The sequence below is a fragment of the Lagopus muta genome, chromosome 6 (assembly GCF_023343835.1).
Source record: "Lagopus muta isolate bLagMut1 chromosome 6, bLagMut1 primary, whole genome shotgun sequence".
Taxonomy (NCBI): domain Eukaryota; kingdom Metazoa; phylum Chordata; class Aves; order Galliformes; family Phasianidae; genus Lagopus; species Lagopus muta.
This window is the reverse complement of record NC_064438.1, coordinates 54823042-54846025: the sequence shown is the minus strand read 5'-3', so window position 1 is coordinate 54846025 and position 22984 is coordinate 54823042. Positions and strand designations below refer to the sequence as shown.

General features: G+C 45.9%; 1 protein-coding gene across 4 annotated transcripts in view; it reads left to right on the top strand.

Moving 5' to 3' along the window:
• LOC125694837 (inositol 1,4,5-trisphosphate receptor-interacting protein-like 1) overlaps positions 1 to 22984 on the top strand; it is a 116876-nt gene that overhangs the window by 67300 nt on the left and 26592 nt on the right. The window contains exon 1 of one of the 4 annotated variants that reach the window (XM_048948616.1): positions 14147 to 14424. The exons of the other annotated variants lie outside the window; for them this stretch is intronic. Within the exon in view, the coding sequence (XP_048804573.1) occupies positions 14356 to 14424 (69 nt within the window). The 5' untranslated portion in view covers positions 14147 to 14355. Of the gene's footprint in view, positions 1 to 14146; positions 14425 to 22984 lie in introns of those variants that run through there. 4 annotated transcript variants of the gene reach the window in all.

Genomic DNA, 22984 nt, shown 5'->3' with positions numbered 1-22984 from the left:
CATCAAATGTGTTTCAAAAACCCAGGATTCACAGCCTGGACATCCACATTCCTTCTAGGTCTGTCTTGAGATACTGCCAGGCCAAAATCTCCACAACTACCTTGGGAAGTAGCCAACAACTCTCTGATTTCAGCTTTATTTTTTGCTTTATACAAGGGCGTGACAGAGGGCAAAATACGATTTAGTTCCCTTTTCAACCATGTGTGAGTTTTTAAGATATAGCAGTTAATGATTATAAGCAGCTTTGTGTTGGAGACAGGCTTCCTAATATATATATATATATATATCTCCTTTTGTGATCACTCATAGTAAAGCACAACATGTTTTTGCAAACAGCCAGCACTTTGTTGGTTTCTTTCCCCAGTTTCACATTAATTTTACTGGCCCCAAATCCAGAACTAGGCTTTTGTACTTGGGATTTTACCAGCAGTAGAATGCCTCCCATAAAAGTGTTGATAACTTACTGGCATTGTAAGTGTTCCCTCCTCTGCAGTTTTGCTGTGACAGGACTTGGTAGATTTGTATGAGCCAAACGCATTTTCCTACTGACACAATTTTTCTGGTGACAGCATTTCAGAGGGACATAGGATCATAGAATCATAGAGTCATCCCCTAGGGGGTGCGGGCTCATCTCTTTGGCTGATGCTATTTTCTGCCAGTGGGAAAAGAACACACATCTGTGTTGGTCAGCCTATGCAAAGAACAGCTATTTTTGCCCCAAAGAGGTATTTTCCCCTTGAAAGAGAATTGTTTGGTCTTGTCCTTACTGCTAAAATGTTTTTCTTTTTCTCAGCCTCGGGGGAACAAGTGCTCATCCAATATCCTGAAGCAAAAACAGAAATGAGACAGCAGAACTGTGTGAAAAATGTGCAGGGGTCAGCTTTGAGCAGGGGCACAGCGCTGACCTTGGTGTGGTTACTCACAGTAAAACTCATGTCCTCCATTTCGGTTGAGTTGTTTACCTCCAAACAATTGTGGGCCATTAGTTAGCTTCTAGTGAAAAGAAATATATCTGCTTAGTTCAGTAGTGAAGACAAGTCATTGGAGATCTGACAAAACCCCAGTGTTGAGGTTCCTTGTCAGAACTTCAGCTTCTGAGTGTGACTTCAGGAGAAATGTATCTGGGAGAGCACACAACACTTGGTTAAATGTGCTGTTTCTCTGCCACACATTGCCACATTGCCTTGGGGATGTTCATAGAATCATAAAACAGTTTGAGTTGGAAGGGGCCCTTAAAGACCATCTGGTCCCACTCCTTGCAATGAGCAGGGACACCCACAGCTCCATCAGATGCTCAGAGCCCTTCCAGCCGGACCTTGGGTGTCTGCACCCACTTCTCTGCATAACCTGTGCCAGTGCCTCACAACCCTAAGTGTAAAAAACTTTTTTGTTATATCCAGTTCTCGGGTGGATCTCATCCTGGAGCAGGAGGGCTTAAAGTCCACTGTCAGGCCATTGAATTTTTACATTATCGAGAAGAACAATCCCAAGTTGAGTCAAACTGGAAGGTTTCCTTTTGGTAGTAGGGTGAGGGGCTGGGATATAGCATTAACACCCACAAAGATGTCAGTCCTTTGGGCTTGTGAACAGAACTGCAAGTCTTAACAGGGTCAAATCCAACCAGTTCTTCTGAAAAGAAAGCAGAGAACATCTGCTCTCATTTTCTTCTGGCCCTGGATTTGGTAACAATGGCATCACCAATGCTTTTGATTATTCCTATTGAGTGGCTTCATTTTGAAGCAAGCATGAGTGGGGTTTTACTGCTTTGCTTTGCATTCAGAGGGATGGGGTCATGGATGGGGCCGTTAGCACGTCTGCGAGTGCTGGCTGTGGGGCTGTGGGGCTCAGTGGGCGGATGGAAAGCAAGTGCCGATGGAGATTATTTTAAACAAAAGGCAGAGTGGAGACAGGCCAGAAATCACACTGCAGAGGTCCTTGGGGAGCAGCAATAATTCCTCTTCCTGGCCAAAGGCTATTTCCCGCTTGTCTGCGCAAACAATCCTGCCCAATTAGCGGGGTCCTCAGGCATCTCAGGAGGAGTGGGGTTTGGCACTGGTGTTGCTGTGCTCTCAAGTGGGTCTGGAGATAAGGCACCCACCCATCTTATTCACTGTGAACAGAGCTTTGCAGGGCTGCTCCTTTTGCAGATCCTTAGTGGGTGTCCGGGCTTCAGCCCTGTACCACATCTCGCAGTGAGAAACTGGGCTGAACACCAAAATATCTGTCTCTGACATGATAGGGAGACAGGACCCTAGCTCTCAGTTTCCCAGGCAGTCTCCCTGTCAGTGGAAAAATCACAAAGTGCTCAGCTGTTGTGGTTTGCAATGCTAATATTTCAAATCTGAGGAAGGGTTTGTTCCTGGGACAATGAGCGATGCCTTTCAAATTGTATCAGTTGCTCCACTGTGATGTTATCCCTTCCCAAAGACCTGGCCTGGAAGCAGTAACCAGTCCCCAAAGGACAGGGCTATTTAAGAAGGTCCTGACCTCTCCCCACGTGTACCATGCCCGTGAGAAGGGCTTTCACCAGGTGCTGTTTGCTTAAATAGAGTTCTGGTGATGGCATGGTTACGTATGACCAGTGGGGACAGGGCAGATAAGGAAGGAGCAATTAAAACAAAAACCTGAAAGCAGATACAGAAGTGCATCAGGAAGCCAGGGAGGCAGATGAGAGAACATTGGCTCCACAGCTCTGAAAAGCAGCCAAGGGAGAGAGCGCTGGGCAAAGAGTGCTTCAGTTTTGGGATCACAACTGCACAGTTTTGGTAAGAGCACCACTGCATTAATGTACCTGCCAGTTTGTTCCCTCCACAGAAACAACCCAAAGGTCACAAGCAAGATCAGATCATAAGTGGTTTACTGATGGTTTTAGAGTAGGGAGATGTTCAGATCTATCCATTACTTATCAAATTGTATTGACTTATTTTGAGTGGTTTGCTGCCTCATTGTGGGGTGAACCATCCTCAAAGAGCTTAAGAGCTGTCCTCTGGTACTTTGGTTTCGATCTTTCCTCTCCCTCAGCCCATCCTTCACACAAGGCCAAGATCCCTACCCACTTGTGCCCCTCCTGTGAATTTGGTGGGTTTTGACATTGGGAAAAGTGTTGCACTGAAGCCTACGGCACCAACTGACGAAAAGTGACTCAGAAATCACTGCGGCTCATAATTCTTCTCCCCTACATGCCCTGGCTGGATGGGAGATAAGGGCATGCTGAGCTAGCAGCCAGCCACAGGCCAATGGGAGCAGATAGAGATGTTGCTCCTCTTTTTTCCTCTGTAGACTTGCTTGAATTGGGTTTGCCTCCTCATTATGCAGGTGATGATTTTTTCTTTGTCTGTTCAGTGAGAAACAAATCAGCAGGAAAGTTATCTTGGAGGCATCTACCCCTCTTCTGAATGTGGTTAATATTGGCAAGCTAGTTCAAAAGTTTGAGGGTGGAGAGGCCTTATCCTCATATAAACCTTGCTTCCGGAGCTAAAAATGAGTCGTACACCTTTGGTATTAACTTGGCCTTCTCTTACCATCTACCAGGCAGCTATTTGCTTGCAGCAAGTAACGAACTCCTCTGTTCATGGCCTGCCCTGACTATGTCAAAGGGAATCTTCTTCTGCTCTCCATTTCTTTTTCACTGCCCCTCATCACCACCCACCCGAACCTGCTCTGCCTTTCAGGGCCTTGGAGGCTGGAGTTCTCCTTTGATCCAAGGCTTCGCTCTGGGAAGAACAGCTCTCTCCACCTGGGATGTGTCCAGCCATTGTTATCTTCCTGCCTTTGAAGCTGCCTATCTTCAGTGCTCTTCTCTGCACCGTTCTTTTTAGTCTTTTTAACAGCCCCTTCACAGCTGCCTTTGCCTCCACCCCAGGCACTTGGCAGCACAAAGCCAAACAGGGAAGCAGAGATGCCCATGCTGTTAATGAACTATTCCCCCTCCATCCCATCGGCTGGAGATGCCAGCTCTGGATGGAGGACATGCTGGCTGCAGTGAGGGCTGTTTTCATCTCACGGTGTCTCACCAGCTTACTTTCCCATGCATCAGTCTGTCATGACCCCGTGGCTAAGAGCAGCACAGTGCAGCAACGTGAGTACAGCTACCGTATTACAGACTGGAAATGCGCCCAGGTGAAAATCCCTGCTTCAGGTAGCTCTGAGCTTTGGAAAGAAGTTTTAGCTCAAGACCAAGAACTAATTATCAAAGTCATTTTCCCTTCAGTGGATGTATTCTCTCCTCACTGGCACCCCAAAGTCCTCCAGCAGTGACAAAAGCAGTACCTGCGAAATGCTGAACTCTTCAAAAGTTGATCAGGATGATGTGAGTGAGGTTTTTTTTATTCCCCCAACAACCAGGACTGCCTTTGCAGAAGGACAGTCATCACAGAAGGTCACAGCTCATCTCAAAGTGAATGGTGCTCAGCTGGGAATCAGTACATGGATTCTTCGTTCAGTTTGGCCTTTGCCCAACACAAGTGATTGTGTCTCCCCTCCCTGACCTCACTTTCAGAGAACATCTCTTTGTTTAAAGCCTCAGCGAGTTCATTAGAGGTGCCTGTTTCTGGGCAACCAAGGATTGAGGTGTGCATGCATCGGCCAAAGCCAAACGCACCAAGCCAAGGAGAGGAAATAAAATGGGCTGTATTCACCACAGCTGAGTGCAATTGTGTGCTGCCACACACCAGTGAATGTGGCCGGGATCCTCCACGTCTGATTCTGCACAGAAATAATTCAGGGATGAATATGGGATCTATTTGCATTTCAGCCTGTGGGACTCTGAGCGTGACTCCCGGCAGAGCTTGCTTGGAACGGAGCCCACGCAGCCCCACTGAGATTCCCATTGAGATACATATAGACCATTGTGTATTGTACATTAATGCACAGTAATTATGTCGTACTGGAAACCTTTCAAGTCAGCATTCATCATTCAGAAATCGTCTTAAACCAGTTTGTGCTGCTCTTGCTCTTGAAAGTGAATTGTGCAAAATTGGCAGCCATAACTACCACTGCAGTAGAGCATATAAAAGCCTTTTCATTGTGGAGTTAGTAGTTTTACTGTAACTTCCCTGTCTTACCAATGAACACCACAATTCTCTGGAAAAAAAAAACACACACAAAAACCTACAAATCCTGGAACATCCTGAACCTTTGACTTGCTGAGGGTGAGTGGCTCCAGCCAGATCCGTGGGAGCATTGCTTCACGTCCCAAGTGTGCTGACAGCAAGCCAGGATGGAGCAAATCGGTCCAGATTGCAGCATCCAGGTGGCACGGCTGCGCTTGCTGGGTGGGAGGAACATCATCTTCAGCAGCAATTCTCCAGGCAGACAACACAGAGGCAAGCAAATATCATGCTGGGCAAATTCTCCAGGGCCTGTGTCACAGCTGCAGCACCAGAGAGATGACAATGAATGTCTCATCCATCCTGCAGCCTTCTGGGCTGCTCCTGAGTTTGAAGAAGAATTGCGGTGCTCAGAGAATAAGCTTCCAGCCTCGTGCATCAAGTGAGCTGCCCAGGGAGTGGCGGGGTCACCGTCCCTGGAGGTGTTCCAGAACCATGGAGATGTGGCACTGAGGGATGTGGGCAGTGGGCATGGTGGGGGTGGGCTGGGGTTGGGCTTGGGGATCTTAGTGGTCCTCAGTGATTCTGTGATTCTACAAAAAAAGTAGGAATAAAGAACTCCATGATTTCAGTTGGTGGAGATCTTCCAGCTCAGTCAGCTTTGAAATGAAGTTCTGTATTCATTCAGCATCCAAGGTACCAATGAAATAACATCCATAGGAGTAGGCAATGGTGGGAAGGAGCCAAAGGCAGATAAACATCTTTGAAAACGTAGCTTTGAGATAAAATGCTGTTCCCACTGAATTCAGTGCTAAAACCATTGTGGATCTCAGTGACAGCCAGATTTTCACCAGGCCTCAAATTGAGTGGATCTGCTCACATGCTTACACCAAGCATCTCAATTAACTTTTGCAAACTTAGAACCTTGACTCATAGTCCCAGCTGCTGGAGATGGGAAAGATGCATTAGCTCAGCTTTTTGCCATGTGGAGGACTGCTTTCTTCATGACATTAATTGCTCTCTGCCTCGCTTAATAAGAGTCTGTTTTCAGCAGCCCAACATAACCATGTAATCGGGAGAATTTCTGTTTATTGTTAAAATGTTTTCCTGCCTAGAAAATGAGGACTTCTGGAATGTGTCTGGTGGCAATACGACACTGGGAAGTGAGTGCAAGAACCTGGAGTGCTGAGCTGGGATTGCTGTGCAGGCACCCTGTGCCCTGCTCTGCTCTCTGCTGCAGATGATACAGAATTTAATTTCAGATTAGAAGTCTAAGGCAGCACAGACTTTTCATTATAAGTGAGGAAATAGCATGCTGGTTCTGTTGCTTTCCTGCATATGCTTTGCATGTGCAAGTGCGCAAGCAAAACAGCGATGCTGCACAGTTGGAAATGATGAGCAGCAGGGATGTGTCCTGAGCACATGCACGATTTCTGGGGCATGGTGTGAAAACAGCACTGAGAACGCCCTTCTCCCCAAAACAGGCCCATGCCAGCTGTTCACACTGCTCCCCAGTCAATGTGCAAAAAAGGATCAAAGAATCATTGAATCATAGAATGATTTGAGTTGGAAGGGACCCTTAAGGGCCATCTGGTCCCACTCCCCTGCAATGAACAGGGACACCCACAGCTCCGTCAGGTGCTCAGAGCCCATACAGCCTGACCTTGGGTGTCTGCAGGGATGGGGCACCACCACCTCTCTGGGCAACCTGTGCCAGTGCTGCACTATCCTTATCTTTTTTTTTTCCTCCTTGTATCCAGTTTAAAAAGGAAAGACAGTGCAGCATTTGAGGTACCAGATTGCAGTTTAGGATGCTGTCAACTTGTCCATGTCTCTGGGGATCAATGTTCTTTCTCGTCCTTTCTACCCCAGGAAGTCGTCCTGTGTGTTTTCAATGAGTAGAGGGCTTCAGGTCAGAGGAATGTCCTGTCAGAAAGGTATTTTCTCCAGGTATATCCCCACACCAACCCCCTAACTGGGCTCCATTAGCTCTTACCTCTCATCAGCCTGTAATTAGCAATAGAAGAAAATGAACAAAGCCCATTGGGAAGTGGTGTCAGCAACAGGCATTTCTCAAAGGCTCTTTTGCCTATTGATATTCGCTGTAGAAAGCCAAGGCAGGGAAGCACTGCAGCAAGTCCTCAGAGCACTCAGCCACTGAGCAGCGTGGGAGATGGGGACATCTGACATGGAAGATGCCCCATTCATAGAGACACTCAAGTGGGACGGGGCTCTGAGCACCTGATGGCAGTTGTCCCTGACCACTGCAGGGGAGCTGGACCAGATGGCCTTGAAATGTCCCTTCCAAATCAAATGATTCCGTGATTCTATGAATTGTTCTTAAGTGAGTACCTCTGAGCCAGGAATGCTCCTATTTTGGCTGTTCTCCTTTCTCATCAGTGTATTCCCATCCTCGGGCAGCCACCTGCATTACGGGGCACAGAGGATGCAGCACAGAGCTTAAGCACCAATTTTTCCCCCATCACATCCTGCACGTTTCCGAGGGGAGAGCTCTGCCCTCTGCAAAGGCTTCAATGCAGCTCTTATGCACAGCATCTGCGAAAAGCAGCAAACCCGGCACAGAAGCGTGCTTTGTGCGTTCTGCCTGAGAAAAGTGTGGTAAGGCAACTAGGGTTTCAAAGCTCCCTCCAATAGGACGCCTCATTTCCCCATGGGCTTTCAGGCACAGCGAGGCCTGAGCTAGCTCTGCAAAGGTATTTACTTATGTGAAGCAGAGAGCCACAAGGCAGGAATTCACAGCAGCCCCAGTTGCTCCTCACAGACCCAATAACATCCCCAGCACCGCAGGGCAGCTGTGAACAAGGGCTGCTTTCACAGATGGGAAAGTGTAATACAAAGTGATTCTCGGCCACAGGAAAAGGGAAAATCGCCCAGGTAAACGTGCAAGCCGGATTCTTCCTGAAAAGTTTAATAATTCTCTGCTATTCGGGGAAAGCTTTCCGGTGTTAGGAGTAATAAACCCCTCCTCCCCCATCCTGACATGTTAAAGCAATTAGATTGCAAAACGCCGTGGCTCTAGAATGCATTTATGGCTTTTGTTATTGAGAGGGATTTTTTTTTTTGGTTTGTTTCTTTACCCCCATGATGAATCTAATTGAAATCCAAATGCAATCGGAGGATAAAATAAATGGTGACAAGCTGGGTGCTCCCTCCGGGGCTGCGGCCCCACCGACGCACATTTTTCTTTAAAAAAGGCTGGGAAATGTACAGCCAAATTAGAAAGCCTGCATATGCCAAGATGCTGGGGGAGATGTTTGGCTGTTCCTCAGAAGCAGCTCTGCACGTGTGAGGACTTTCCCTTGCAGCCCAGGAGATGGCACAGAGATGGCCGAGGAGAGCTGGTGCTGCTCCCACTGCTCGGAACAGGCAGGGAGATGTGGGGTGAGGGGGTAGCTGTATCCCAAAGGGTCAGCTGTGGAGCTATCAGGAGAGGGAGCTCTGAGCACACAAAGCCTTCTGCTGATGCCCCCTCCCAGTCTGTCCTAATTGGGAATTAGCACCCATCCCCACCTCCTGCTGCTCCAGGCTGCTGGGGTGAATAGCTATGGTGAAATCATAGAATTTGCCAATAAAAATCATAGAACGAGTTGGAAGGGGCCCTAAAAGGCCATCTGGTCCCACTCCCTGCAATGACCAGGGACATCCACAGCTCCATCAGGAGCTCAGAGCCCCTCCAGGCTGACCTTGGGTGTCTGCAGGGATAGGACACCACCCCTCTGGCCAGTGCCTTCCTGCCCTTAGTGTAAACAACTTTTCCCTTATCTCCAATCTAAATCTCCCCTCTTTTAGTTGGAAACCATTTCCCCTTGTCCCATCACAACAGTCCCTGTTAAAGTGCCTGTCTCTTTCTTTCTCATAGCCTCTCTTTAGATACTGAATGTCCAGCTTGCCAACCACAATGAAATCCAAATGAAATCTGGTTACTGCAATTCACATTAAGAGATTTAAATATGTATAGAAGTATTTTAAAATGTACATTATAAAGCAATGCTAGAGGAAATATCGAGAACTGGCTATTAGTCTCCAGGATCCAACCTCCATGTCAGACCAGAAGGGGGCAGAAAATGATGATCAGGAATTTTCATAATCATGCTAAATCCTGCGGTACCTGTCAGCTCCCCATCCTCCTCATTAACTTGGTTTCATCACGTCTGAAGCAATACCCACCTGAGGAACTAAGTCTTGGTAACTCAAGCCCATTCTCCTTAAGAATATATATATATGTGTGTGTGTGCATGTATCAGAGTTTATATTGGGAAGAGAAAACAACACAGACCTCCAGGGGCTTGATTGCAGGGAGGGTGCCAAGGAAGAATGGACCCAGCCCTGTCCCAGGCTGTCCCCATCCCACCGTGCCCAGAGGAGCCTCCTTTCTCCTGCAAGCTGATGTGTGAATTAACGGGGATGGATGAGAAGGATTCGTCTCATAAAACCGCTGGGCTTGGAAATGAAGCCCAGCAGGTGAGGTGATTGTGAAAAAGAGCTTAAATTATGTTGACCCTTCCTGCCTTAAAATACACTTTCAGACACATAGTTTTTTTGTTTCTTCAACCTCTTTCTAAGCCGCAACCTGGCATGCATTTCTCTGCTCTGGGTTTTCCCTTTCCAGATGATTTGCTCATTGTTTCCACTCCAGGAGCTGTTCTGAAGGGGAGAACTTTCCATTTGCAAAGCATTTTTTCTCCCAGAGGATAAAGTGCAGCCCCAATCCTGCACAAATTGGAGGTCTGTAGGTTGAACAGTGAGCACTCCTGATCAAGATTTAATAAAAATTGAAAGAGGTCACAGTGGGAGCAAAAGCAGCTGGAACCAAAAGGCTTTTCATGTTCCCTTAATGCTGTAAAGGATGGTGATCTCTTCCCTGTGCTAACCGGAGGGAGCAAACAGCAGGTAGTGTGGTCCTCAGCATCTCCCATATCCAAGGGGCAGTAGGAGAAAGGTCCATTCCTCACCCACCCTGAGTGGGTGATGCTCCCCTTCTGCAGGTGCTGAAATGTGGCTTCACTGGAAAGCACATCTTAACCCCACCTTGCATGCACAGGGACAAGGGGGAAAATCAATGCTTTTGAAAAAGAGAAAGAAAAGGGCGACAAATGCATTTGAATTGCCCTTCTGATGAGAAAGGGTGTAAAAAGGGAAATGCACAGTCACTGCAAAATAGACATTTCTAGAGGATCTGGGGGAGAATCAGCACCAGCATTTGTCACCAACGTCAAAAAGATCTCCGTCAACACAGGAGAGCCCAACCCGTGCCCTTGGCTGCTGCTGGAGGTGCAGGGTTTGGTGCAGGAGCCCAGCACTGGGGCTTCCATGGCCATTGGTAGCAATGAGAACAACTCACAGGGCAGCAGCCCCCCCAGAAGCTCCTACAGATTGAGTGTAAAATGTTGTCAAAATGCAAACGAACAGGCATATTTGGAGGAGCAGAATGAAGCATTTATTTCCCCCCCTGCCAGCTGGCTTCGTATGGTAATCTGAAATATTACTTGTACTATTATGAGATCCAAAGTGATTTTCACATTGACGATGTCCCTTTAAAATGACTTTCAAAAATCCTTTTAAAGTCGATGTCAGAATGTTAATACCGCCTGCAGAGTTCAGCATGTATTAGTGTCTGTGTTCTGCACAGCTGTAAGAAACCCTCTCCATCTGGACTTTAAATATTTAACTTTGAACAGGCAAAACAGCAAAACCCCAATCATTACCCTTGTAGCAGAGATCTATGAAATTAAAGAGCGCTCATGTTAAGTTACTTCCATCCAATATGTGCGACACATTCGATTTGTTACACTTTGGGAAATTGTGATATTGCTTCTGTTATTACTAGGCAGAAATATAAAAGTCCCTAATAGAAGAGCATGCCCATGACAGATCAGCTTCTTGTGGCGTTCCTCTTTGAAGTGGCGCTGGCTCAGAGCCCGGCATGTCAGCAGTGCAGTTCTCCACATTGCTGGACCATGGCTGCTAACAAACACGGCCGGAGTCAATGCCAACATTCGACTCAGTGCCCCGCTGGGACATGGACCATAGATAAAAAATCATCTTCCAACATTTTCCATCTGCAACGGCCCTATATCTGGCCTTCAGAGCCTCTAGCTAGTAGGTTGTCCCTACTTTGATAGCCATCTGCATCTTGTTTTGTGCGGGTTATCTGAGGATGTGAAGCAGGAGGACGTATCCCAGGTGCTGGTAGCATCAAAGACAAGCAAGTTATCTGAGGCACGAGCTGTGAGGGTGAAGAACGGTTGGTTTAAATCAGACGTGCAAAGTTGTCAAGAAATGTGGTAAGCTCCTGTGAAGCCTTGCCTCCTCCTCATCCTCCTATGTCCCAGCATAGGACATAGGACATCCTTGCAGCTCCTGTGCTGATGGAAAATGGCTCAAGCAGCTGGGAATGCAGCAGTGTGAGGGAGGGGACAGGGCGAGCTTCTGGAAGTGTGGAAAAGAAAATGAGGAGGAGATGATTTCTCTTGGCATCTTCCATGGGCTGACCTTCATCTTCTATGGAGAGAAGATACCAATTTTTTTTATTAGCAACTTGCACATTCCTTTTGAGATGTAGACAGAGAGGAGGACCAAGCATCCAATGGATGGATGGATGGATGGATGGATGGATGGATGAATGGATGGACGGACGTAAGCAGACACAGGACATCTCTTATGAGTTCCCTTTTATCTCCAGTTTTTTGCCCCTTCATTTATCACTGCCTTTAATCCCAGCAACTGAAGTGGAAGTGTTGCTTAAGACTCAAGTTTTCTAATCAAATAATGTAAATGTATAAGTAGACACAATAGACGAAGAGCCATGAGTCCTACTGCATTCCATTATGTATGATTCTCTTTTGAGCAAATATGTAATCACAGCACTTAGTTATAATAATTATGTAATATTTCTTGATAGGAGCAATTGGAATCCATTGTGGAGGGAAGTAATTACAGCTTACTTTTGTTCCTTTGTTTCTGAGTGGGTGGAATTTATGGGCAAAAAATTATGCATGCTCAAATATCTTTATAAAACGTTGGGTTCTCAGGAAGTCTGGACCTCCTCAGATGTATGCTCCCTTTCTTTCCTCCTATGTAGAAATGTTTATTCAATTAACTGAGAAACATTTAGTCCCGAGAACTATAGAACATCAAGGCAAATGTTTTTCTTACAAAAACTGAGAGTTTATAAATTCATGTGTTCAAATAGGCTGATGGGAGTGCGCGCACGCTCCCTCTCACGCACACAAAAGATGTAAGCTGCTTTTAAGCCGACACTTTAAATATCGATTTTTATTCTGTAGCAATTTCATGTTGGAGGGTTCTTTTTTTTTTTTTTTCCCCTAATTAAAATGTTGAGCAAATCTTCACAGTAGTGACAGTGCAAAAATTGGCTTAAAGCAATAAATTAACAGTAAGAGCACAAAAGAAGGAATGTTAAGCAGATTGCTACAACACCGTCTAATTTGCTTTTCTGATCGCATCAGTGAAGGTCTGGAAATAACCAGATGCACTAGCATTTATCTAGAAATGATAAAAGTTACCCTCCTGTCAGATATTCCAACCGTTTATTAATTACCAGCAGAAACTTAAGATGGGGTGTGTGTCGCTTCAACTACTTCACTGCTCAGTGGAGAATGTTTTTAAAGGGATTTCCTGGAGAGGAATAAGAGAGGGTTGGGAAATACTTTTGAAGTTTGAAAACAAGAATGTTAAGTTTCAGCTCCTGCTGTGATCTTTACTTGTCTTTCATCAGGAGTTTGAGGGACCGGTAAAGGGTGCGGGAAGTGGGCTGAAGAGCAGAAAAATCATAAAGCCATGAAGTCTTATCTGGGAGGCATAGGGTGGCTTCAGGTTGGATATTAAGAAAAATTTTTTCACCAAAAGAGCGGTCAGGCTTTGACACAGGCTGCCCAGAGAGGTGGTGGGGTCACCATCCCTGGAGGTGATGGAGAACCATGGAGATGTGGCACTGAGAGACACGGTTAGGCAGGGAGATATTGGTGGTAGGTGCATGGTTGAACTGGATGGATGTTCTTAGAGGTCTTTTCCGATCCTTGGGGATTCTATGATTCTACAATTCTTTTTACGCATAGCTGGCAAATGGCTCCTCTTGTAGCCTGATGTACTCAGTCAATCTGCACATGTCACAGTCATGCTGGGTGCCAAAATTAATATTCAGGAAGCTGAAACTGGTGCTTTCCGTGCTTGGGTCACCACCATGTCACAGGTGGCACTTGTGTCACCTTCAGCAGTACCAGCATCCTTTATCACCAAAATTGAGGAGACCAGATGAGAATCCCAGCCCATGCTATATCTGGTAACTGGGACTTCTTCAGGTCTGTACTTTCTGCCTGGATTTCATTTGCTCACATAAAGCAGAAGCCCAGTTTTGGTGCTTTCCTAGAAGCTTCCTTCTTTCTTCTTGCTTTGCTGAATCATGCTTCAAGTCTGATCTGCCCCAGTCTACCTTTCTGTAGAAAACAGCATTTCTCAGGGTTTGAGGTATGCGAGATGTAGTTGGGGTACCACCATCACAAGCATTGCTAGGGTCAGAGCAGGAAGGGGATGGTGGTCTTCCAGGAGAAGAGAAGGCTGCGGGGTGACCTAATTGCAGCCTTTCAGTATCTAAAGGGAGCCTATAAACAGGAGGGGAGTCAGCTCTTTGAAAGGGTAGATAACAGCAGGACAAGGGGAAATGGTTTGAAGTTGAGGGAGGGAAGATTGAGGTTGCATATCAAGAGGAAGTTTTTTACTGTGAGAGTGGTGAGGTGCTGGAACAGCTGCCCAGAGAGGCTGTGGATGCTCTGTTCTGGGAGGTGTTCAAGGCCAGGTTGGATGGGGCCCTGGGCAGCCTGAGCTGATATTAAATGGGGAGGTTGGTGGCCCTGCCTGTGGCAGGGGCTGGAGCTTCGTGATCTTTGAGTCCTTTCCAACCCAAGCCATTCTGTAATGAGGCACCAATGAGTAGTGTTGCATGCTCTTCTCTCAACCATCCTGTGGGATGAACCAAGAACAGGGTTACCAAGAACTTTTTCCAGAGATTTATGCTAGCATTATCTCATAGAGAGTGTTATTTGGGGCTAATCTTCATTTTCTACCTTCGGCTTTTGCACAAGTGTCCAGCTAGGTATCTCTGTTATCGATAACATTTAGTCACCTACCAAAACACTAGCCCAGAGCTTCATCTTCCCCCTGCTTGTTACAGATGCTGTTAAACACCAATTACAGACACCTTCAGAGTCGTTGCTCAGCTGATAGCACTAAGAAGCTACAGCTGGGTGATTTCATAAAGCTTTGCTGAATGGAGCTACATACAAACCTCCTGAAGCAGAAGGTGGTGTTGGAGCTACAACTTGAGGCTTCTTTGCATGTGAGTTTTATTTTGGATGTATACTGCTACTGCTTAGAAATATGATGTTACTATAGCATAGCCTATCTTCTTCCACATATTTTGTTTAACTATGGATTGATGGAGTTGTTAAGGTTGGAAGAGATTTCTAACGATTCCTAGTTGACTCCTGCTATGCCTGCTGACCGTGTCCCTCAGTTCTACATCTCCATGACTCTTGAATGTCTCTAGGGATGGTGAACCCACCATCTCCCTGGGCAGCTGTGCCAATGCATTATCTCTCTTCCTTAGTAAGACTTATTTCCTAATATCCAACCTGAGCCTCCTCTGGCATAACTTAAGGCCCCTGCCTCTTCTCCTAAAGGGTGACAAGGAGAAAGCCATAAGCATTTCCCTATACCACAGATCAACTTCTCCTTAGTCATAAAAAACTTTGTAAATATTGTATTAAATTTGGTGGGTGATGTTGTTGGTTGATGCAGCAAAATACCCCTGTAGCTCTTTCTACAAGTTTAGGAGAGGTGAATTGCTGTACCCTGCACATCCCTGGCCATGATACATGGCTCATCTCCAGTTCCAAGTCACGTCTGATGGAGAGTTTCAGGAACGGGTGCATCAGGAATGTGCCAATTGTATAGCTAGTGCTTACTTTTTTTGATGCTTCATATTCAGATTCAAATTCTTCTTGAAAGATTGCAATTTAATCATCAGCTTTATTGTAGCTGTTGAGATCTCTTAATAACTTCCTGTCAAGTAGAAAATGCAAGCCAATTTCTGATCCCAAAGAAGTGCTGTGACAAAGACAGTTGTAATGACAGTGTTTGGCAGAACCAAGCCCCTGACCAGTCTGCTCCTGCAGGTCACTGTGGATGATTCCTGCTCCTATAGCTTCTGTCCTGATGCTCTTCACCCCCTATCAAACAGCACTGCAATGCCCTCCTTGGGAAAAACCAAACCAAAATTTCTTGGGAAGAAATAATTTGTTTTTGCTGGAACCCTAGAGCAATAGACTGGGTCTATTGGTTGCAGAAAGCAAGAATGTGATCCCACCCCAGGTGACAGTTTTTAGGAATGTTTCTGATATCTCCACAGCATCACTGGCTGGGTTTCTCCATGTGCTCTCTTGGGTCTGTGGCATTAATAACTAATGCCTTTGTTTTCATGGCACATATGGCGAGACAACAAGAAGTTGTCCCAGAAGCAAACATCTCTTATGCTTCATAAAAGAGTTAACAGGCAGTCCTGCACCTCTCAGGGAGACCTTTGCTACACATTTTTAATGACCTGGGCTCTTGGTAGGTGAAAGGAAAGTTCCAAGCAATAACTCAGGTTTAAAATACTGTATTGGTGCCAAGTAATCAACCCAGTTTTAAGTGAAGCAATTAGCGAGCATTAGAAAGGCAGCTATTTCCTGCTTGAAGGTGGTAAACTCTGTGTCTCTTGTTATGATTTCTCTGGGGATGTGAGTAATAGGCTGCAGGGTTTTTTTGTTTTTGAAGGCTAGGTGTGTTTTTTCTGCATGTGTGGAAATACTGGCAGTGCTCTAAGTGCTTGCAAGTTTACTAGATACGAGTGATGATGAGAGCAGAAGAAAGTCCTTACTCTTTTCAGGTGGCTTAAGTGCTATGTGTGCCAAAGTCAAATAGGTGTTTTTCTCATTAGTTGCTTGAAAACAGGTTTTTTATTGTTGGTTCCAGCTCGCTGCCTCACCACATCTCTTTCTTTGAGACCAGACTGATGTTTATTGCTAGAAATGGGCAAAACCTGGTCAATCTGCTGCATCTGTCAGATTGTACTGAGGGTCAATGAAACATAAGAGAGGATCTCCCCTGGGGGAGTTGTTTCTCACCTGCTTGTCCTCCACACTGAGGACAGCTCCCAAAACCTGCATTTCCAAGCACTCCAGTGGGTGCAGCTACGTCACCCCTTTGCTTTGACCACACTGGATGCTTTTGGAGACACTTGTCTCAACTTCCAGCACTTTACGCCATATCAGAGTATCAGACTGGGTCTCCCTCCATCTCCCTTAGCACCTCTCTTCTCCATCAGAGCTTTTTAAGCTGGTATCTACAATATAGCTCCTCAAGTTGGTAAGAAATCATGGAAGCATTAAGTTTGGAACAGACCATTAAGATCATCTAGCCCAAGCTCAACACAGCCTCACCAAGCCCACTGACCACATCCCTCAGTGCCACATCTCCACAGTTCTTGAACATCTCCAGGGACTCCAAAATCTCCCTGTGCATCCTGTGCCTTTGCATCACCACTCTTTCTGAGAGGAGTTTTTCCCAGTACCCAACCTGAATTCCACTGTTGGCTCTGCCAAGCTTTGAAAGCCAAGCACTAACCAAACAAACCAACCAAACACAGCTGCCACCTCACAAAAATATCTGCAGTTTGGGAGTGTGTCCCCCAAAGACTCAGCATCATGCAAGGGGAGCCTCTGCTCCAAATGGAACAAGTGCAGGAAAAAACAGATCCACAAGCAGAACTCCATGCTATTCATGGATTGTTTAATTGAAACTTGTCCCCCTTGTTTCAATTTGGGGGAGAAAAAGCCAACACATCTTTTTCCAAGGGAAGAGCATGAGCTTTAGGAAATATTAAAACCAGTTTTCTTTCTGTGGTTTTTGTTCTATTTCCACTGAACTTGGATGGAATGGCAACCAGCTGGAAAGCCTGCAAATGAAATTCTTCAGCAAGGTTTCAGATTTGTGTGAGCATATGCCCTTATCTAACGTGAAGCTTGATGAGACTAGTTTTATTTAACAGTCCCAGATCATAAACTTGATCAGATGGCAGTTTGTGCTAGCACCAGCTGAAACCTGTGTGGGTGCAATTATTGCCAAGTGGAGACACAAAAGAAATGCACAAAAAGAAAAAAAAGGAAAAAAAGGAAAAAAAAAGAGATGGAATTTTATCCCAGCCGAAAGAAACACCAGGAAGATTGGCAGAAAATATGGACCTTTTTTAGAAATTCTTGGATTTTAGGGACCATGAGAAGCAGAGGGGAAAGGTTGCACTCCTGTCCCCTGGATTCCAAATCATTGTGTTCTTATTGCTTTTTTTTATATGTAAGACAACTCAGGCTTTTCTGATGGGACATTCAGGTACTGAGGATACCCACAGCTGTGCTGAAAATGGTGGATTTGCTGGGTTAAGACCCCAACCCAGGCCATGCCAAAACTCAGGGTGAAGAAAACATTCTATCTGAACAAGGCATCCCAAGTCAAGCCCACACTTTGGGGAAAGTCTGAAGACTCAGACTGCTGGTGCACTGTGTGGATGTCTGAACACTCTTCCTTGAGCTTCACTGGAGAGCTGCTTCCCATCGTGGCACCTGGTGTTTCCCACAGCTTTGATTTTCACACTCAGGTTTTTCCAGTGGAGCACCAAGTGCCTCTGCAGTAATCTAAGCACCTTTTTAGTAGACTTGAATTCATAGAAAAACATTGCTTGTTTTTGGTGGAGCCCCTGAGAACTCTTTATGATGGGCCACCAGCTAAAAGCCATAGACCACCACTGATAGCTGAGGGGATATTTTCCGTCAGGAGGCTCAGCAGTCAGTTTTTTAACTGAAGAGCCTGAGCTGCTTCAGGTGGGAGTTTTCATGTGTGTCTCTGATCAGGTCAGGCTCCTCAGTGATGGGCACTAATTATATGCTGCTCACTTCTGCCAGATGCAGGGGTGAAGCTCTCACTGCTGCAAATGCACTCAAAGGGGAACTGTGCTGTGACCACACAAAGTGCTATGGAAACAAGTGCTCTGAAAAATCAAGCCTCGTGCTCTTTCAAATTAGTGGATGCTTTTACAGTGTTGACCTTCCTAGCTCTGCAATTCCATTCCCCATCTCTGAAAATAGGGATAATAGTATCATTTTGTGGCACAGGGCTCCACTGAAGATGCATCCATTAGTGCTGGCTGGTTTTCAGGCTCAAGGGAAGAGCACTTTAGAGGTATGCGAGTGAGAACAGGAGGCTGTCTGATGAACAGGGAGAGGAAGAGGCACCAACAACCTCATGTGGGGATGTGGATCACTTTGAAGGGAGCAAAGCAGGGACCGGGGGAGGGCAGGACAACAGGGCAGGGATCATATCTTCCTAGATGTATATAGCGTGTACAGAGAAGGCTAAATCAAAGCTGGCACATGGGTAAGCATGGTTGTATGTGTACACACAGGATCTAATTTTAAATTAACAGTTGGGGTGATGGAAAATTTGCAGGAAAAGCTTTTGCAAGGAGTGTGCAGGAGTTGAGGACGACTGTGAAATGTAAATCTAGCTAAAATAAAATATAACAATAATAATAAAGATAGAATAAATCAGACTTTGGAGAGGGGCAGCAAGGTTTGCTTCTCTTGCTAGCGACACTCTCCATAAGCTCTTAGCTCCCACACCCTCCAGTACAAACACCTCTTCCATATATTTCTATCCAGTCTGAGCATCTACCCTGCTTTGAATATCACATTTTCTCTTTTGAAGCTTGAATTCCCTCTATCCCTTATTTATTCCATTGTCTTTCAGGCAGGCCTAATTGCTGCTTGAAATATCGCTGCTCCATGCAAGTGATGAAGATCTCTCACAGCAAAGTGGTGGGGGTTGCCCTCAGCACATCCACCTGACTGCAGCAGGGCTGCATTAGTAGAAACTATGACCTTGAAGGCTTTGTGTTTAATTTATTTCATCATTCCAGCCACAGAGATGTTTGCTCTGATTAGACCTAGGAAATTACCCTCTGCAGATGAGTTATCGGGGGGATTTTCTTTCTTTTTTTTTTTTTTCCCTGCTCGTTCCCAAAGCACTCAGAATAAGCCCAGGTTCATTACTGTATGTCTGGATAGCTTAAATGACTCCTTTCCCATAGCACAGGTCTCTAAGCAGTTTTCAGTGAGGTTTCCTGGATGACTGCTCATTGTGTACGTGCCAGCTGGGTGTCACCCAGTGGGTTCATAGAATGACAGAATGGCCTGGGTTGCAAAGGAGCACAATGCTCATCGAGTCCCAACCCCCTGCTGTGTGCAGGTCACCAACCAGCAGCCCAGGCTGCCCAGAGCCACATCCAGCCTGGCCTTGAATGCCTGCAGGGATGGGGCATCCACAGCCTCCTTGGGCAACCTGTGCCAGTGCCTCACCATCCTCTGGGTGAAAAACTTCCTCCTAATATCTAACCTAAATCTCTCCTGTCTCAGTTTAAGGCCATTCCCCCTTGTCCTATCACTATCCACCCTCACAAACAATCGTTCCCCCATCTGATTTGATTATGAGATCTTTGGAACGATTAAATAAATTGTAATTGGTTTGTGATCTTAGCCAATACTTAGGAAATAGGTAGGGACACGTGGGGGTATGTTTGCCTGCAAATTGGGCAAATGCAGCCATTGCATTCTGGGAAGGGAGGATTTTTCATAGCCATTTTGGAAAGGAGTCACCATCCCTGGAGGTGTTGCAAAGGAAGGTGGATGTGGTGTTGAGGGACATGGTATAGAGCGGTCCCAGGCATGGGTTGATGGTTAGACTAGATGATCTTAGTGGTATCATCACTAACTTTGATGATATGATTCCATGACAATGAAAAAACAGCATCTCACTGATGCTTTTCTAGATTCTCTAGGAAATCTAGAAATACATGAATTTCTGGAATTCCTGTAGCCTGATAATGTGGTGACTTTGGCTTTTCCAGACCAAGAGAGATACCTGTAGAAATGTTCACTATTCTGGTAATAGTTCTGGTTCTACAACGTTTTTCCACCAGTGACACAGCAAGTGCTTGCAGGCAATTGTGTTACAGGAGCTCAATTCATTATCACTTGAGCCTCGGCAAGGAGCCATGTGCGTCTTTGAGCCAATTGCAAATGTAAAGTAAAGCGCTTTAGTTCCAGTCACCCTGCGGGGGTATTTTGCTTTGCGTTCATGGGAGGCTAAAAGTCTGCACGTGAGTAGTCACCGTAGCTTATTTCGTTAGTGGTAACTTGTGCTGAGCTTCCCTAATTTGGTCACCTGCAGCTACATGAATATATCCCTAGGGAAGAGATGGTTTTTATCAGCGCTCAGAACAGGGCTTTTTTCCTGAATGACTCAAAGGCTAAAAATAAGGGTAGATGCAGGCTTCTGAAGGTGTTTGTTCCTCCTGCAAGATCCTGCAGCCTTGCCTAACGCCCCTCAATCTCCCCACAGCCCCCCCCAGCCCCATCCCACATCTGGAACAGCAATGAGCGCTGCTGGCTCTCCTGCCCCTCTGGCCTGGCATGCCTCCAGCACTGGGCTCGGGGACTCCATAGGAGCTTATTGCATTCACAGAACAGCCTCTCCTCACGAAAAGCACTTATTTGCTAATCTCCCTGCAGCTCTATGAGGTTTCCCCTGCAGCCCCCATTTGTAGTTTGCACAGGGCTGAAAATGATGGGTGCTCTCAAGGTACAGTGACTGTTGTTTCCTTGCAGCGATTTGGATAATGTTTCAGCTTTGCCAGAAAGGAAGGTTTGGGTTGGGTTTTTGTTGTTGTTGTTGTTGTTGTTTTTATACTAACGACTGGAAATTGTGATTTAATCCCTGCGCTGTGTAAATAAAATCCTAAATGCAGAATTACTGGAAAAGGCACAGGGGCTGCATCAGCCAGGAAATAATTTCATGAAATGCTTTTTGGATCAAAAGTGCTCAAAGTGTGTTTTATGCTTTTCATAACTCCCCTCCCCCCCCTCCAAAAAAAAAAGTGCTGCAGTAAATGAGGACACATCGTTATTTGAACTCTAGCATAAAGCACTAACACAACTTTCCCGTGCACCATTTGCTCTGCTTCTTTGGGATGTGCATTGCTACAGGCAGCGCAGAGCTTTGGCAGGTCAGGGTAACATTTGCTTAAAACATGTTTAAGCCTGGGCTCCAGTGACCTCACTCACCAAATAGAAGAAGCTAAAAATAAATGTGAGATGTTGCAGACACACAGGAGCCCCTGTTCCCCCCCACTGTTTGCAAAAGGAAGAGACTGATTCTCTCCTGTTTCAGTTTGTCGTTGCAGATAAGAGCTCCCATCAGACAGACTTGGGGGCAGGGACCTTTGGTCTCCTCTGCTCAGACAGCAAACACTGCATAGAGATCCTCCAGAAATCCCTCCTGCTTTCTGCATTCCCATTCCCCAAATACTTCAGGCCCTTACATTTTTATGGCTAGATAATAAGGCCAGACCAAATCTGTCATCTGATCTCTCTGCTAATGTAGCAGACGCAGTTTTCCAATCCAAGTTAAAGCCGATTTTACTTAGCAGTGACCTCTGCAGTTGATGATAGCTGAAACGAAGCTTATTCAGTTTGGGTTCTAAATTTCGGAGTATGTGTGACCACTACAAATCCATCCTGAAATCCATGTAGGTAGCAGAGGATGCAAGAGGAGCACCTAAATATACTGATTTCTGTATAATAATAAATTAAAGGGATAAATTAAGCAAAGAGCCCTGGTGGTAGAAGGGGAATTCATACTCACGATTTGAGAGGCAGAAGGAGATGGTGCAGAAAGATTACAGTAGACCACAGGTAGTTGTCTGTTTTCCCACATGTCAAGGACACAAAATGGTTCTGAAGAAGTCTTAGATGTGCTGTGCTATGGGATGGGAAGGGTGGTAAGGTACTGATACATGTTGCCCAGCGACGGGGTGGATGATTTTGTCCCTGGAGACATTCAAGGTGAGGCTGGATCAGGCCCTGGGCAACCTGATGGAGCTGTGGTGTCCCTGCTTATTGCAGGGGAGTTGGACTGGATGACCTTTCAAGTTTCCTTTAAACTCTAAGAATTCTATGATTCTCTGATTCTGAGATGACCCTCCATGTATCAGGGTAAATCTGATTCTTCTGATTTTCCTCTAAGAAGATCCTATATACATTGTGAGACGTGTTGATGGATAAGCTTGCCTTCGTTTGTGATCTCTGCAGCGTGACACTGTGGGAATAGGATGGACTCTTCCTTCCCCTCCCAATTAAATGTGGGCTTTTAATGATGAGGCTGTCAGATATAAAGGGATCTTTGGGCTAGTGGGCAGGGTATTGATGTTGGCCATCCACACTGTAGCACTTTCCCCATGTTGAGATGATTTGATTTTTCTTTTGTATTTGGCCAGGAGGGAGCGAGGGGGGAATTCGGTGAGGTAGGGCTTCTTTTGGACATTTTTAAAACAATGTTTTTTCCTGATGACAGAAAATGAGAAAAGGTTTCCAGAGTGAGACCTGACCTTTCGTGTGCTGTGGCACCCGATCCCAGTGAGGCCTGCTGAATTCTTCCCTAATGAGGAAGGACATTGTTTTTTCACCGGGGCTGAGTTCATGGAGAATTGCCCCTTTTTCCTGCCAATGCACTGGAAAACTTCCTCCCTCGGGGTTTGCCTGGCCTCCTCTGGCCAATAGCTCAGCCTCTACATGCCAGCCTATGGGTCTTTCTGCAAGAGAACAGCTTGGTCTCTTCAGCACTTCTGGTGACCCTGAGGTCTTTCACAGCTGGCAGTCCATTCAGGGAGGTCCAGGAGCTCTGCCTGAGTCCCAAAGACTGTGGGTTAATCTGATCTGCCTCTAGAATTTCTTTAAAGAGCCTTGCAGCCT